The sequence below is a fragment of the Neoarius graeffei genome, chromosome 3 (assembly GCF_027579695.1).
Source record: "Neoarius graeffei isolate fNeoGra1 chromosome 3, fNeoGra1.pri, whole genome shotgun sequence".
NCBI lineage: Eukaryota > Metazoa > Chordata > Actinopteri > Siluriformes > Ariidae > Neoarius > Neoarius graeffei.
Genome location: NC_083571.1, coordinates 102,034,868 through 102,052,065, shown reverse-complemented (window position 1 = coordinate 102,052,065; position 17,198 = coordinate 102,034,868). Strand labels below are relative to the sequence as shown.

The window sequence follows — 17,198 nt, the reverse complement described above, 5'->3', positions numbered from 1 at the left end:
AAAATGGCGGTCAGTGCCTAGGTGTCGTATCACAGGTAACTCAATGAGGGAGGTAACAAAATGGCGTCGGGAAATATGGCGCCGGCAGGCCTAGTCGAGAACACAAGCCTACCAGCTAGCGTATCACCCTGAGGTAGCTAGCAATAAGTTGCTAAGGAGAATCTGACCACGCTACAGCTGGATCCAAACACTGCACTTAACAACAATTTCCAACAGACTATCTAGGCAAAGAACTCAACACGAGAGAGAGAGAGAGAGAGAGAGAGTGTGTGTGTGTGTATATATGTGTTGGATGGAGAGGACTAGGCCTTGTAGCGGTCTAGCCTCGGAGCTTAAAATAACAAACTTGTCGCTGCGCTGCTAATCAGATAGGGAAGCTAGCAATGGAGTTAAGGAAAGATATCATGCAAGATACCCTGTCTAACAAGTTCAAAGAAAAAAAACAGAACCAAAACAAACAATAAAAACAAACAAACACCTTCCGTGTCTGAGCGGGTATGCTAAATAGCTCAAAGCTTAAACATGACCCTAACAACCATCTGAATAAGCTACAAATTAAAAATTTGCCCAAGTGCCTACTCAATGCGATGGAAGTTCTTTCTCCGATGTCCGCGCTGAGGGTCGCGGTCCGAGGAGAGGTGGTTAGCGGCGCGTTGCGTCCAACCGCGGCTAACGAAGCAGGAAGATGGAGGCCTAGCTGGCCCACGGTGCTTCAGGAGAAACCTCCGGTGATGCGTCGACGAGAAAAAGCTGAGAGGAGCGAAGCTGTCCGCAAATGCCTCTTAGCGTGTGAAAACTACTTAACTGTAGTTAAACTTTGCAAAGGTTTAGAATCGAAACCACTATATCACTGAAACTTAGCGGGTCGTTCAAAAGTTCGGCCGAAACTAATTTGAACAGGCTGTTCTCAGACAATAGCGGTTAGTCTCAACACTGTAGGCGAGCGTGCCTACAGTCCGTCCGACCACTCCAGTAGTCAGAACACGAGAGGACGAATCGAGGCGCTCTCGATACAGTTAAAGCAGTTCCACCTTACGTCACATCCGGGTGGAGCACGCAAGGAATTGTGGGATCGTTATAGGGGGCGCTGGCGAGTTACCAACATTCCCCCCTTGGCCATAGGCGCTGAAAGGAGTGATACCCTATGGGCACATGGTGTTTAGTCTGCGACCCACGGTCCCTAGTAATCCACAATGAGGTAGTTCCACAATGAGGTAGTTCCACAATGAGGTAGTTCCAAGGGTCCTTTCTGTGAAAAGTCTTTCAGACACAGTTCAACAGTTCAATTCATTTCATACAGTCCATAAGATGCATAGGCACTTGGGCATGAAAGCATAGGCACTTGGACATGAAAACAATTACACTATGGCTACTTAGCTACCTTCTACATACAATATTTCACACAGCAAACAAAAATAATCAAAACTCCATAAAGGAAAATGGAAAAGAGGGGTTAGTTAGCGTGTTAGCAAGCCTACTCTTCAAGAAAGTTAGTGGAGGCCTTAGGCCTGATGGAGAATCGGACAATGCCACGATCTAATTTCTCAGGTGCGTAGATCGTTTTGTCCAGTTTGCGGTGTAGTGTCAGTATGTACCTATGTAGAGTGATGGCTATGAAGACTGTGATAACCCAACCGCTAGCTAGAAATCCCAGCGCAATTCGGCTTATTAAAGATCCTTGATCGGACGAAGGGTTTGCGCGGTTATTCAAGAAAGTGGTAGCGATGCCAGTGGGCTTAAGATCGAATTGCACGGTTTTGGTCCCTTCCAGCAGTAGTTGTGCTTGGAGGGTGGAGTTTATCTCAAGTTCGTGACCTGGGAAGGCATCGGGCATTTCTATCTCGGTCTCATACTGGTCAGCGCTAAGGTGATGGAGGGTGATGTCACCCACGTGAACAGTGGCTCCTAGTGGGACACTTAGGAGAGAGGTTTCGTTAGGGATCTTCATTCTAGTGGCAGTGTTATGTTGATCATATGATACCAGAATCTCAGTTTGGGGAGTGTTGATTAGCCACCGATTACCAGCTCTTTCTACTCTAGTTCCTATTCCTTCATCTTTAATAGACAATTTGCCTGCACACTTCTGCTCGGGGACTTTTGTCAATCCACAGAGACGGTCTGTGGTGTCTCGGATAAAGGGATTGCTGGGGCAGACCCAGTGGATATCTTTGGTAGAGGTGCACATGTCTAAGTTAGGGACGAGGTAGATAGAGGGGTTGTCATCGTGATAGGCTATGGTGGAAGGTGTCTGCAAACGTACGTGTACGTCGTTGTTCCAGAAACCTACATTAAGGACAGATTTGATTCTGTATATGTTTTGCCGTTCAATAACGGGGAGATTGAGGATGAAGCCTATTTCTAGGTTTTGAGGGTTCACAAAAATGGGGATAGCACTGCCAAGACTATAAGCCAGATGAATCTGTGATGAGTAAACGTTAGTCGTGGTAGTAGATCGGAGTATGCTGTCAACCATGCTGAGGGGTATCAAATATGGTGGGATTTTACCTCCACTCAGGGTGCTGAGAGAGCTACTTACTTCTCTCATCAGGTCCTGCATTAGGTCTCGGATTACTCGGACGTACTTGACTTCGCTTCTCATGATTATCGCTAGCCTGTCTACGGCATGTACTGTGTTCTTGATTAATGTAGAATGCATGTTAACGGTTAGTATGGTTCCCTGCAGGGTTTTGCCTAGGCCCTGCAGCTCCTCCTGTTGAGTTAATAGTCTACCCTGGATTTCTGGCATTTCTTCCTTAAGAATGTTCATTTCTCGTTTGACCGCGGTCAGGCTAACGGTGTTAACGGCAGACAGGCCCATTGAGAACAGAGAGCCAATGGCAGATGCAGCAGTAAGTAGTCCTCCGAGGAACCGTTTTGCCGCTGAGTTCCTCCTCAGTGACTATGAACTTCTGTAACTGTTCGAGCATGTGAACTGTGGTACGCTTGGCGTGTTCGATGTTGGACCCAATCTCGGAGTCAGGCCCGGTTTCAAGGTTTGTTTGTGTGGGCGATCTAAAATGCTTACGGTACACGTCCCAAGGATCGAGGCGGGTGTACACGCGCTGGGTATGGACGCGGCAATTGGTGAGGAGCAGTCCTGGGGCATCTTGGAGAACAATGCCACTCGGCGGACCTGGTTCCACTATGTTACCGGCCAATGTGGTCTGCAGGACTAGGAAGATGCCGAGGATCCAGAGAGGGGCCATTCTGCAACATACAGGAGTTTGTTATTCCGATTTGAGTGGTAACAAGGGTGGTTACTTATAGATGCACGCTTATGGATTGAGAGGCATGCAACTAAGTTGGGGAGGCTATAACTTATTGTTTGTCCACCCCCCTATGGAGTGTGGACTGCTCAAAAAGCTTTATTTGGTTGCTATGGACCCATCTATACGAAGGCGCCTGGCTGGGCTTCGAAGTTTTGATGCGGTAGGCGACGGGGGACAGTTTACCGACGATTTCGAAAGGACCGGACCAATGGGGTAAGAATTTTCTGGCTACTCCTACCGGTTTGGTGAAATTGAAGTATAGGACTCTGTCGCCTACTTCGTACTCACGGTGTGCCGCCTTTCTGTCGTAGTAAGCTTTCTGTCCTTTCGCACTCTTTTCGAGGTGTTCCTGGGCCCACGCAAATGTGGCCTGCAAGTGGCGTTGCAAGTCGGTGACGTACTGGTGTGCGGTGTACGCAGTGGCAACGCTTAGGTCCTCTGGTCGGTAGAGGAGATGTAAGGGAAGAACCATTTCACGGCCAGTCATCATTTCGAACGGGGTGACTCCGGTGGTGCGGTGAGGAGTGGACCGAATAGCCATCAGCACCAGAGGGAGTTTGATGTCCCAATCTTTGCCATGGTGACTCACATACTTGCGAAGCATGCTCACGATGGTTTGGTTGGCGCGTTCGACCTGACCGGAAGACTGAGGATGATACGCGATGTGGAATTTTGCCTCGACTCCGAGCATCTCCCACAACACTCTCATGACCTCTGCGGTGAAATGAGTACCTCGGTCGGAATCAATGGATAGGGGCAAGCCCCAACGGCTGAACACATGGTTCATAAGAAGGAGAGCGGTGGTCTCTGTGGTTTCGTTTGGGGCGGGCAAACATTCCACCCACTTCGTGAACGCGCAAGTGACGGTCAGGAGATACTTATTACCTCGAGCCGATTTCGGCACCGGTCCGACCCAGTCTATCTGGAGATTAGACCAGGGGAATGAGATGCCTTTGCTTTGCAGTGGGGCGCGGTTCAACGGTTGGGCTGGTCGGAATTGGCAGCAAATCAAGCACCCTTTGACATACTCGGTAACGTCCTGAATCATGAAGGGCCAATAGACAATCTGTTGGAGTGTCTGGTAGGTCGCCTGAGCGTTCCTATGGCCCCCGCACGGGCTGTCGTGAGCGTACTGCAACATGACCCCCCTATGATCTGTGGGCACGACCCACCGGGGAGGTCCCTGGTTGCGTGGTGTGTACACCAGGAGTCCTTTCTCGAGTTTTAAGCCGTTTTTGAGATTGTGAAAGTGATTTAAGTCTCGGGACTGTTGCAACTCTTGTGGGGAAATTGGGGACGCCATGGGGTCCGCAAGGAACTTACGGATTTGGTGGATCACGGGATCCCTTTCCTGCATAGACATCAGGTCGGCATCCTGGGGCAGTCGGCCGAGTTGCACTGTTCCTGCTTGGGGTACTGCGTCAGTTTGACCTGCTCTAGCCTGTCGGCGAGTAATCGCGGTTACGTTATGGCGTGGCGTCTCGGGAAGCCATGCCGGCTGGAATTCCCAAAGGGGGCCGTCTACGGCTCCCGCTTTGGCGAGGCCATCTGCCTCATCGTTACCGACTTTGTCAGGTCCTGGGACTTGAGAATGTCCCTTCACCTTCTTCCAATAGACGCACATTCCCTGTTCGGTTACGAGTCGATCGCATGCTAGGAAGAGTTCGGAGTGTTTCACTTCCTTGCCCCTTGCGTTTCTCATGTCCTGCACCTTCCACGAGGGAAAGTGTGAGACGAAGCTATGCCTGGCATAATTTGAATCAGAGCAGAGGACTAACCGCTTGATGTTCTCACGGGCAGCTTGTTGCAGGACGATGAGCACGGCTGCTACCTCCGCATATTGACCAGTCTTAGCCCCGAGTCGATGTTGGTATTTCCCTTGTATAGGGCCGTTCGCCCATACGATACCGACACCGGCTTGGACTTTGCGTTCATGATGGAATGAGCATCCATCTATGTAAGCGGTGGGGAGGTCTTTGCAGACGTTCTCGTCATAGTAGTGGTGGTCGGAGGGGAGAGCAGGTACGGTTGTTAGTTCGGTTTGATCCGGACTATTCTCGCAGTCGCAATGCTGGCATTCCGCCAGGCCTCGGCCAAGCGCCATCTTGTGGTTCTGGGCGTACTTCACCTCGACGTTGTAGCCCTGTAGTGCCATCATCCAAGCTGCGATGCGACTGTTCGAAACTCTTCCCTCTCTCAGCCTCTGGTGGTTCAAGAACGAGACCGGTTGATGATTGGTCTCTATCACCACCTTCTGGCCACCAATGTAACTGCGAAAGTGTTCAACGGCCCAGACCGTGGCCAGCAGGGCTTTTTCGCAGTCTGAAAATTTAAACTCCACAGCACTGAGGGGCCGACTGGCGTATGCTACGACACGGCGATCTTTGTCATGCTGCTGTGACAGTGCAGCGCTCAGGCAGTGGGTGGAGAAACTAGCCTCCAAGAAGAACGGTTTGTCTTTGTCGGGATACGCGAGGCAGGGAGCAGAGCAGAGCTTCTGCTTCATGCTCTTGAACGCGAGTTCTTGAGGCTCACTCCACTGGAAGGGTTTATCCTTTCGGAGGAGCTCGGTGAGCGGTCGTGCTATCTCCGCGTAGTCCTCGATGAACTGTCGGGAGTAGTTGCAGACCCCTAAGAAGCTCCTGAGTTCGGGTACGTTGGATGGGGCTTTGATGTCTTGGATAGCCCGCACCCTCCCCGACTGGGGTTCAATGCCATCTGGCCCAACGCACAGTCCAACGTATTCAACTTTGGTGCGACACCACTGCCCTTTGGTGACCGAGAGCTTCGCTCCTGCTCTGGACAGCTGAGACAGAACATGGCGTATCTCTTCGAGGTGTGCATCAAAAGTCTGTGACCTAATGAGGATGTCATCGACATAGATCAAGTTGCCACGAGCTGCGGCATCGCTCATTGCCTTATGCAAGAAGATGTTGAATTCAGCGGGGGAGTTCGCGTAGCCGAACGGACATCGGTTGAAAGTTAGCTGGCGGTTCCCAAAGGAAAAGGCCAGCTTGTGCTGGTCAGCTGGATCCACGCGCATGGTCCAGAATCCACTCGCCACATCGGCGGTGGAGAAGAACTTTGCACCCTTCACCTTGGCAAGTTCTTGATCCAGATGGATCATGGGCCATCTTGACAAGGGCACTTGCTTGTTCAGCTGCCTATAGTCAATGGTGAGACGCCACTTGCCGTTCGGTTTCAGCACCGGCCACAAGGAGGAGTTGTAAGTCGAGTTACACTCGCGAATGATCTGCTTTTCCAGCAGAGTGTCCAGTGTTTCTTGTATTGAGTCGTATGCGGCTAACGGGATTTTGTATTGCCGCACGAACGTCGGTGGAGCGTTCGGATCTGTTGGGATTCGGACGGTGTGGATGTCTGTGACTCCGCAGTCATTAGAATCTCGCGCCCAGATCGCCTTGAAGTCGTAGAACAGTTCACGGAGCTGTCGTCTCTGGGCGTCCGTGGTCAGGCTGTCAGCTTTCACCAGCTGTTGTTGAACTTCTCGTTCGAAGCCTGGGTACGGTTCACCTAGAGCTGAATCGACGACCTCAGTTGCAGGGGTGTCGTTGCTCGATTGCGTGGCAAGAGCGTACACCAGCATGTGTTTCGGGGTGTCAGTTTTGGTCATGACTATGCGCTCATCGCAAAGCATGATGTGAGGTTCGATGCGGATCATGTGGAAAGGAAGAGTGATCCAGGGAGGTTCCACTGGATCGGAATGAGTGTCCGGCGTTGGCAGCTCACCGATGACTGGAATGGTGAGTTCAAAGTCATGGAATGCCTGATCTATCAGAAGGCCTAAAGGCCGACGGGCGGGGATCGTGATGGCGTCCCGCGTGGAGTTTTGAACCAGGAGGTAAGCGGAACGATGACTCACTTCAAGCAGCGGAGTCCCACACACGGCTAAATCGAGCTCCATGAAGAATCTGAGAGGCTGGAAGAATGCCTGGGAGCTACGAAATTGTTGGTCTTTCATGATGACCAGCTTAAGAGGGGAACCAGCAGTCCTAGCGGGAATGACGATGTCAAATTCGCTAGCGACATGGCAGGCTTGGGGAATCGTTTGTCCTGACCGCATTTGTTCCGGGTCAGCTTGGAACGGGTGTTTAGCAGCGTCGGCTTGGGTCCAGATGACCCGGTTGACTAGGTCCAGTTGGGCTCCCAGTCTGACCAAGATGTCTGCCCCAATGACCAGTGGGTCAGGAAGTCCGGGGACGACACTCAAGAAATGAAGGAATTCTCTCTGACCGATGGCGAGCGACACGGCGCAGACGCCCGTGGCTTTGATGGGGCTCTGGGGTTGTTCGGCTGACAGTAGCCGGTGGCTCTTCTGCACAAAGACAGGGGAAGGAGTGCTCTGACGCACTATGTCGAACCACGTTTGGCTGATGGCTGACTTCTCTGACCAAAGCGCTAACCTGACGCCAGGTGCCGTGACGCCGTTGACAGTAATGTTGCCAGATATCCAGGGGTAGTACCTGGTTGGGGCAGATTCGCCAAGAAAGCAAAGGAAAGACGGGTGGCCATCAAGCGCGTTGCGGTTGAGAAGAGTGTCGGTTGAGTTTGGTGCGTCTTGACTCGGCTCAGGGTGGAGCGGAGTGGTCTCGAGGTTCTCGGGGACCTGCCCTGACTCAGCTATCGGTGGAGTAGCCTCCACGCTAACTTCATCGCAACAGGCTCGATCGTGACGACGAGGATCTGGGGTCTGTGGGGACACGACCTGGGCCCACAGTTGCCCACGACGACAGTCAATGAGGGGCGCTAGCCTATCTAGTAGGTCTTGGCCAATGAGGAACGGTTCTACACCGACAGAGCAGATGTAAGTGGGGTGAGTGATGGACATGCCCTGGAAGGTGAGTTCTAACCATGCAATGGTTGTTACTGGTGCTTGATTCTGGGTGAAGCTAACCAAGTTGACGTCACAACGTTCGGTTCTGATGGGTCTACCTTGCACGCGCCGCGCATCAGAAACCTCTGTGAAGACTTTGGAACACATCAGGGTGATTTCCGACCCGGTATCCAAGAGAGCTTGGAGGGAAACGTTGCCTTCTACCACCACTGGGGTATAGATACGCTTGGCGTTGCCTTTCCTAACCAAATCTCCAAGAAACTGCGTCAGGGGTGCATCCTGCGGGTCAGGCTTCACTAACGGAGGGGGTGGTTTCAACTCATCGCTGCCTATTGGGCAGGGGTCCTTTCCCCACCCCACGAGGTAGACACGCGGTGGTGGTGGGGATGGGTCCCGGCCTAGTCATGCTGACGGTTCGTCCCTGTCCTTGCTTGGCTTACCCTTCCTGTTCTTATTGCTCAGCAGTTGTTTAACTCGTGCTAATTCGGTCCTCAGTTCTGCCATCCCAAGCGGCTCTTGGTTGGCTTGTTTAATCCGTGCTAATTCAGCCCTCAGTTCTGCCATCCCAAGCGGCTCTTGGTTGGCTTGTTTAGCGGTAGCTAGCTTAGGGCTCCGCTCCCTTCGAGAGGAGTTGCGATGGGGCCTTGACTGTCCGCTATTCTGAGATTTAGGGCCGTGACTGCCAGGTTTGCGGTTACCTTGCCCTTTGGCGTTGGGGCCCTGTTCCCCCTTGGCTCCAGCTTGTCGAACTTTCCAGTTACCTTTGGGTTGACTCGACGTCTGGTGGCCGGGGTTTGGGTTCGCCCAAGGGGGCCCGCGGTTTGGGGCTTCACCCCCTTCTAGGCCTAAGGACTGACCTTCCTGCTCATATAGGCTGAGGACTCTGGGATCGTCCTCGTGGCGGTCTGTGGGTCGGACGAACGTCTCCCACGTTAGTTGTGCGGTGCGACGCATTTCTCTCATAGTATGGGGGCGCTGGCGACACGCGAGTGTTACTTGGTTACGGATGCACGGGTGAAGGTTATGGAGGAAGAGGGACTTGAAGTTGCGATCTTCCTCTAGCCCGGGCTCGCTTCTGCCCTGAAAGTACGCTGCACGGAGCCGACGGTAGTACTCGCGAGGGTGTTCGCTTCGTTTCTGTCTGATTAGAATGGCACCCATCGTCGCAGCAGTCTCGTCCTCGTACAACGAGTATTCCTCTTTCAAGTACTTACATATTTTCTTGTAGTCGTCGAGGACTGACTGCGGTAGGGTCTCAACGAATGCTCGTACGCCACTACCTAAAGTTTTCCAGACTAGTCTGGCCTTTTCATGCGACGTAGCCTCTGGCAGGTCCAGGAGGCTATGCTCGATTTCCCGGAAATAATCATTAACGCTTCGGTGTCTATGATTTTCCGGCTCAAAACGCTCTATGTCTTTCGCAAGGACGTCGATTTGGCGGATCCTAGTTTTGCGTTCTGCGACGAGGCGTTTTGATTTTGACCCGTAGGGGTCCTCGCTGTCTTCGCTATTTGAGCTGCTCTCATATCGCCTATGTCTGCGTTTCGGCTTGTAGGCGGCCTCTCCGTCAGAGGAGTCTGAGGGTACGTAGCGCGGCGTTTTCTGCGGGCTAGAGGCTGCAGCGATATTGAAGCGCGAGGGGGTGTAGTGGGGAGTAAAGTAAAAACTCCCAGCGCCACGAGGTGGCGATCGCGCGACTTTCACGCAAGTTGAGCTTGAGTGCGGTGTCTGATCTACCGTTCTAAGCTCAGGTTCTTCCTCCTCCAGAGCGGAACTCTGTTCTTGGGAGGGTTTGGCCGATCCCTCATCTGAGCGACGTGCTTGCGTCACTTCTTCTCTGAGGTATTCTATTTCGCGCTTTAGTTCATCTTGTGTGGCTCTCAGGCCCACGAGGCTACTCTCCGCGCTTTCTGCTCTCCTTTGAGCTTCGGCCAGTTGTCGTTTTAGTGTTCTTTTCTCTTGTTCGAGGGTCATACACACATGTTCCATTTCCTTATAGTAGATCATGAACAATTTGGGTAGCCCTTCTGGGAGAGTCATAGTACGCTCCTTAAGTTCCCTAACGGCTATGTGTATTTCATCAAAGCGAGCCTTTTGGTCCAGATCACAGAAGTAATTTCTCCTATCCTCCGGGACTTGGCCTAAATCGCCTACAACGTCGAAGAGAGAGAGGAGGGGCCCTTCTGACTCCCTTGATGGGGAACACGACATTTTGTTCGAAATGTATTAATTAACTTAAAGGAAATTAATACTAGGTGTTGATTAGGTTAGAATTTAATTCAATCCAAGTTGCTAAACAATTGATGTGGTTTCTTAGCTACTTTGTTTTCACTAATGTTTCACTTGTATTAATTAGCTCAATTAATAATTAGTTAATAATAATGATTATTATTAATAATATTAATTAAGTACTTGGATTAGATATTACTCTAATGTACTAATCAATTAAACCAGTTTATCAGCTAACTGTGGTTGGCAGCTGAATTTCAGTTCTGTGTTTAGCACACTGTTAATGATTCACCATTAAAGTCATCTGTGTTATACCTTGGCAGTTGATTTTGGGTATACAGCAGTTTACAAGTTATTGTTGAGAAATTCACAAGGTCATTAAACTAAGCCTCACACGGGGCACCACTTTAATGTAGGTAGAATTGGGATTAATTAAATTATAAATTATGTAATAATTGATAATTAAATTAATCAATTTATAAATAAAGATCAGTCTCATAAAATCTTAAATTATTAATCTTAATACTCACCGTGAATGGTTACATTCAAGATTAATGGTAGCTCTGTATTAGATGGGAAACCCAGTTGTATACAAAAGCTAAATTCTGAAGGAAAAAGGAGTTCTAAATAGTTGACCTTGTGAATAAACAACAGGAACAAGTAAAATGCAAATTCAATTTTATTAGCTTTTATTTGTCTACTACTCACTAATAATAATAATAATCTCAAAATACATTCAATGTCGGCAAAGGTAATAACAAGACAAAACAATGGAACAATTACACCTGGACTATAAATTTGAGGGAAAGAGAGAGAGAAAGAGATAGAAGAGAATCCCTTGTGTGTGCGTGTGTGTGGAGGTGTGTGTGTGTGTGACCTAGCTTGTCGTTAGCTAAAACAAAGGAATGTTAGCTAAATAGAACAAAGGATTAGCTCTGTGGCTAATGTGTGCTTTGTGTAGGTATCTGTGGGCAGATGCTAATGACTAGCCACTCTGGCAATGCTTAAACAAAATGGCGGTCAGTGCCTAGGTGTCGTATCACAGGTAACTCAATGAGGGAGGTAACAAAATGGCGTCGGGAAATATGGCGCCGGCAGGCCTAGTCGAGAACACAAGCCTACCAGCTAGCGTATCACCCTGAGGTAGCTAGCAATAAGTTGCTAAGGAGAATCTGACCACGCTACAGCTGGATCCAAACACTGCACTTAACAACAATTTCCAACAGACTATCTAGGCAAAGAACTCAACACGAGAGAGAGAGAGAGAGAGAGAGAGAGAGAGAGAGAGAGAGAGTGTGTGTGTGTGTATATATGTGTTGGATGGAGAGGACTAGGCCTTGTAGCGGTCTAGCCTCGGAGCTTAAAATAACAAACTTGTCGCTGCGCTGCTAATCAGATAGGGAAGCTAGCAATGGAGTTAAGGAAAGATATCATGCAAGATACCCTGTCTAACAAGTTCAAAGAAAAAAAACAGAACCAAAACAAACAATAAAAACAAACAAACACCTTCCGTGTCTGAGCGGGTATGCTAAATAGCTCAAAGCTTAAACATGACCCTAACAACCATCTGAATAAGCTACAAATTAAAAATTTGCCCAAGTGCCTACTCAATGCGATGGAAGTTCTTTCTCCGATGTCCGCGCTGAGGGTCGCGGTCCAAGGAGAGGTGGTTAGCGGCGCGTTGCGTCCAACCGCGGCTAACGAAGCAGGAAGATGGAGGCCTAGCTGGCCCACGGTGCTTCAGGAGAAACCTCCGGTGATGCGTCGACGAGAAAAAGCTGAGAGGAGCGAAGCTGTCCGCAAATGCCTCTTAGCGTGTGAAAACTACTTAACTGTAGTTAAACTTTGCAAAGGTTTAGAATCGAAACCACTATATCACTGAAACTTAGCGGGTCGTTCAAAAGTTCGGCCGAAACTAATTTGAACAGGCTGTTCTCAGACAATAGCGGTTAGTCTCAACACTGTAGGCGAGCGTGCCTACAGTCCGTCCGACCACTCCAGTAGTCAGAACACGAGAGGACGAATCGAGGCGCTCTCGATACAGTTAAAGCAGTTCCACCTTACGTCACATCCGGGTGGAGCACGCAAGGAATTGTGGGATCGTTATAGGGGGCGCTGGCGAGTTACCAACACCTTTATTAGAGCACTCAAGTAAATGGGTGCAGACCCAGTAAGCACTTTGTAGGCTAGCATTAGTGATTTGAATTTGATACGTGCAGCCAGGGGTAACCAATGTAATTCAATTAGCAGAGGGGTCACATGTGCCCTTTTGGGCTGATTGAAGACCAGGCGCGCTGCTGCATTCCCACGGATTATATTAGCAATTTTGCACAAGACATTGCACAGTATATCTACCTCTATGTTTGCACATTGTTTGTTTGCCTCTCCCTTTTTTTTAAAGACATTGCACAGTATATCTACCTCTATATTTGCACACTGTTTTGTTTGCCTCTCCTTTTTTTTAAATGTTATCTTCATTTTTCACTCTACCTTTATATTTTGCATTCCATATGCACTTTATATTTTATATTTCATATTTTATATATATATTTCTTTTTATATTGGTAAGCGTAGTTTGGTCGGGCAATTGCAAAATAAGAATTTAATTACCCAATAATAAACCGCTGTGTCTGTTATTGTGTATATGACAAATAAACATCTTGAATCTTGAATCTTGAACTACACAGGCTGGGAGGCCTGTTAGAAGGGCATTGCAGTAGTCAAGGTGGGAGATGACCATTGTCTGCACCAGCAGTTGGGTGGCCTGTTGGGTTAAATATGGTCTAATCTTCCTTATATTAAATAATGCAAAGTGGCAAGACCGGGCTACAGAGCAGGGGCGTAGGCAGAAATTTGTAATACTGTGAACTTCTCTGAAATAGAGTGGACTCCATTGTAAGCGGGGGGTCTGGGGGTCCTCCCCCAGAAAAAAATTGTATTTCTTAGATGCAATTTCCTGCATTCTAACCAATTTTCGCCGAAAACGACCTGGCCTTTCCGTTTATCACGGTCCGTGGGAATTCTTTCAGATCGGGCTGGGTAGCCGGTTCCAGGAGAGTGGACAGGTCTGCAGGGGGGCTGCTGGGCTGAGAGGCAGAAGGAGGGCTAGTCATGGGGAGAGTGGAGCGGGTTGCATCTGGTGTGGTGGCGGAGGTCGAACTTGATACCGGGACGGCATTATCATCATTGTCCACATCTGTTTCTTCTGATTTCGATCTTTTTGGCTTATTAAAGAAAGAGGACAGCGATGTCTGTTTAGACATTTTCTGTTTACGTTAGCGCAGCTAAACTAGCATTCTAGGTCAGCGATGACTTCCGTTTTTTGGCATAGCAACGGATGTTTGCTTCTTGCCACTTATCAAAAACGCGGGCATTAGCCAATCAAAATGATTATAGAGAAAAAAAAACACTGACAAAAATATAATTTCTGTAAATAGTTGTAACATTATACTTAATTCAAAGTGTTTTGTTTCGTGTTACATTATTGTTATCCTGCTGTTCATTGAATTTCACGTTAAAAACACCTCCTCTATGGTGGGCGAGCCAGCTGTCAATCAAGTTGGACACCTCCGATAGGGTGTGCCAGCCGTCAATCATAGTGGCACCGGCCCACTGTTGCCCTTATGTGCCTACGCCACTGCTACAGAGGCAACATGATCTTTGAAGGTCAGCTGATCATCAATCATGACACCCAAGTTCCTTGCTACTTTAGTAGGAGCAAGAGCTAAGGAGTCAGTCTTGATACAGATGTTATGATGTATGGTTGGCTTAGCAGGGAAGACCAGTAGTTCAGTTTTTGAGAGGTTTAACTGGAGATGATGGTCTTTCATCCATGCAGATATATCGGAGAGACAATCTGAGATTCGCGCTGAGACCATATGGTCGTCAGGTGGGAATGAAAGATAGAGCTGGGTATCATCAGCATAGCAGTGATATGAGAAGCCATGTGAGTGGATGATCTGGCCCAATGAGGTGGTACCGCATATATAGCAAACAGGAGGGGCCCCAGCACTGATCCTTGGGGCACCCCTGTGACAAAGAGGTGCGGTTCAGATCTGTGCCCTAACCAGGACACTTTGAATGACCTCTCTGTGAGATAGGATTCAATCCAGGAGTGTGCTTTACCTGTGATGCCCATATTTGTGAGTATATTTAATAGGATTCTGTGATTAACTGTGTGGAATGCTGCTGATAGGTCCAGCAGGATGAGTACCGAGGACTTCACAATATCTTGTGATATTGATTTATTGTCACAGTCCCATACTCAGGGCTGGTATAGATTTCTAGTCAATCAGAATCAGTTTAAATATCTCATCAGCAGTGTTGTAGTCACATCACTAAACCTCGAGTCCTAGTCCAGTCTCGAGTCCCCAGTGTTCAAGTCCGAGTCAAGTCCAAGTCATTAAAAAAATTTCGAGTCGAGTTCACTATTGATCCGAGTCGAGTCCAAGAACAAGACTCCAACCGCACCATTTGACGGTGGCTGTTTTAGCGCTATTAACATTAGTTTGTTCTTGAACATGACATATGAACAGGTGAATGTGCATTCTCTTTGTCAGGGAGTGTGAAGTATTCTGTCAGAGATGGTTGGGAGACGGATATAAATGCAGAAGGTATGTTTATTAATACAAGTGAAGACATGTAAACAATCCAGAATGGCAGACGTAAAACAGTGAAACAGGCACTAGGTCGAGTGAGGCACAAACAGGCTATCGTAGACTCGGCAGAATCAAAGATGAGAAACAGGAAATCAGGGATCAGGAAATCAAACAACAAAAGAAGGCTTGGTAATGTATCAGCAACGCAACTCAATACTTTGTAAAGTAAGTGTGTTTTCACAGTTTTTATATAGGCATGCTGATTGCACCTTAATCCTGGGCAGGTGCGAGTCGTTTACAGCGCGCACATGAGAGTCCGCTTGGCACACGTGCTGTCCAGAGCACACTCGAGAGTCTATCTGATGCACATGTCAAGGTGCGCAGGTGTGACACTCTTGCACAAAATTAGTACAAAATTAATGTAGATATAAATATCTTATGCTAAATTATTATGGTATGTTACAAAAAATAAAGAAAAAATCTGAGTCCTCGTCTGCAATTTACGAGTCCTAATGCAGTTAATGCACAAGTCCAAGTCCGAGTCATCAGTGCTGAAGCCCAAGTTAAGTCATGAGTCATTAAAATTAGGGTGCGAGTCGGACTTGAGTCCAGGACCTGGACTCGAGTACTACAAGGCTGCTCAACAGATTGTTGCAGTAGGGGTATTAATCAGGGGCATTACAGTGGGAGATAAGAGTGATAATAACTCCACAGGGCTCCATGTGGGGCGGCACGGTGGTGTAGTGGTTAGCACTGTCGCCTCACAGCAAAAAGGTCCTGGGTTTGAGCCCAGCAGCTGGCAAGGGCCTTTCTGTGTGGAGTTTGCATGTTCTCCCCATGTCCACGTGGGTTTCCTCCAGGTGCTCCAGTTTCCCCCACAGTCCAAAGACATGCAGGTTAGGTTAACTGGTGACTCTAAATTGACCGTAGGTGTGAATGTGAGTGTGAATGGTTGTTTGTCTCTGTGTCAGCCCTGCGATGACCTGGCAACTTGTCCAGGGTGTACCCCACCTCTTGCCCGTAGTCAGCTGGGATAGGCTCCAGCTTGCCTGCGACCCTGTAGAACAGGATAAGCAGCTACAGATAATGGATGGATGGATGGATGGATGGATGGATGGCTCCATGTGGAGAAGCTAAGAAGGGGCCTGGAAAGTTTTCACTTCAGTCGGTGGGAACAAAAGGAACGATAGACACTGAATTCATATGCCGTAGAAATTTGTAAAACAACTGTATTAGTCAATATTTCAGTGAGAGTATTTGTAAATATTTCAAGTAATATTACTCCAGTCACTTAGTTAGTGAGAATGGGGATCTGTGTTCAATACAATTATTAAAATTGCTTTGATTTTAATTCTGTTTTTATCTGTTTATTATTTTTATTATAAGTAATTAAAATATATAATTCTTTTATTTTTTGTAATTGTTGTGATTGTGTGTTTCAGGTCATCATTGTGAAGCAGGAAGTGGATACTGCGCTACAAGTTCTGCACTCTCAAGTGTGTGTGTGTGGTTGTGTGTAGTTGGGTGGGATTGATGTGAATACAAATAAGATACAGCAGTTGTTTCTGATATTGTGATGATGATCTGTATGTTTGTTACAGCTGAAAAAGACCATAGTCAGTGTTGTGCTCCAGGATGCTGAACCTAACAGTGGGCACAACAGGTGATTATCAGATTTCACTATAAATATGGAGGTGATTACAGGAAATTGTGCGCACTGATTTGTCAGGAAATTAGGACTATTTCTCAATAATCATCTCGAACAACTCAGCAAAATGGCTACCAAGCACTTCGTCACCGTAAGTGAGGAAGAATTACAAATTATGAAACAAAATGCTGTTCCTAAAAGCATTAAAGATGCTACGAAGTTTAGTCTAAAATTATTCAAAGGTAAGGCAGAATTGTGATTTATTTGATCTATTTCAAAACAAAGTATTTTATGTGACTCACATCGATACGGTGGTGCTTGACAGTTTGTGAACCCTTTAGAATTTTCTATAATTCTGCATAAATATGACCTAAAACATAATCAAATTTTCACACAAGTCCTAAAAGTAGATAAAGAGAACCCAGTTAAACAAATGAGACAAAAATATTATACTTGGTCATTTATTTATTTATTTATTGAGGAAAATGATCCAATATTACATATCTGTGAGTGGCAAAAGTATGTGAACCTCTAGGATTAGCAGTTAATTTGAAGGTGAAATTAGAGTCAGGTGTTTTCAATCAATGGGATGACAATCAGGT

At 47.8% G+C, this 17,198-nt stretch overlaps 1 protein-coding gene across 1 annotated transcript in view; it reads left to right on the top strand.

The window, feature by feature from the left end:
* The window catches only part of LOC132882637 (phospholipase B1, membrane-associated-like), an 89,544-nt gene that overhangs the window by 16,468 nt on the left and 55,878 nt on the right, over positions 1-17,198 (top strand). The window contains exons 9-10 of the mRNA XM_060915723.1: positions 16,391-16,444; positions 16,550-16,611. Of these exons, the coding sequence (XP_060771706.1) occupies positions 16,391-16,444; positions 16,550-16,611 (116 nt within the window). The remainder of the gene's footprint in view (positions 1-16,390; positions 16,445-16,549; positions 16,612-17,198) is intronic.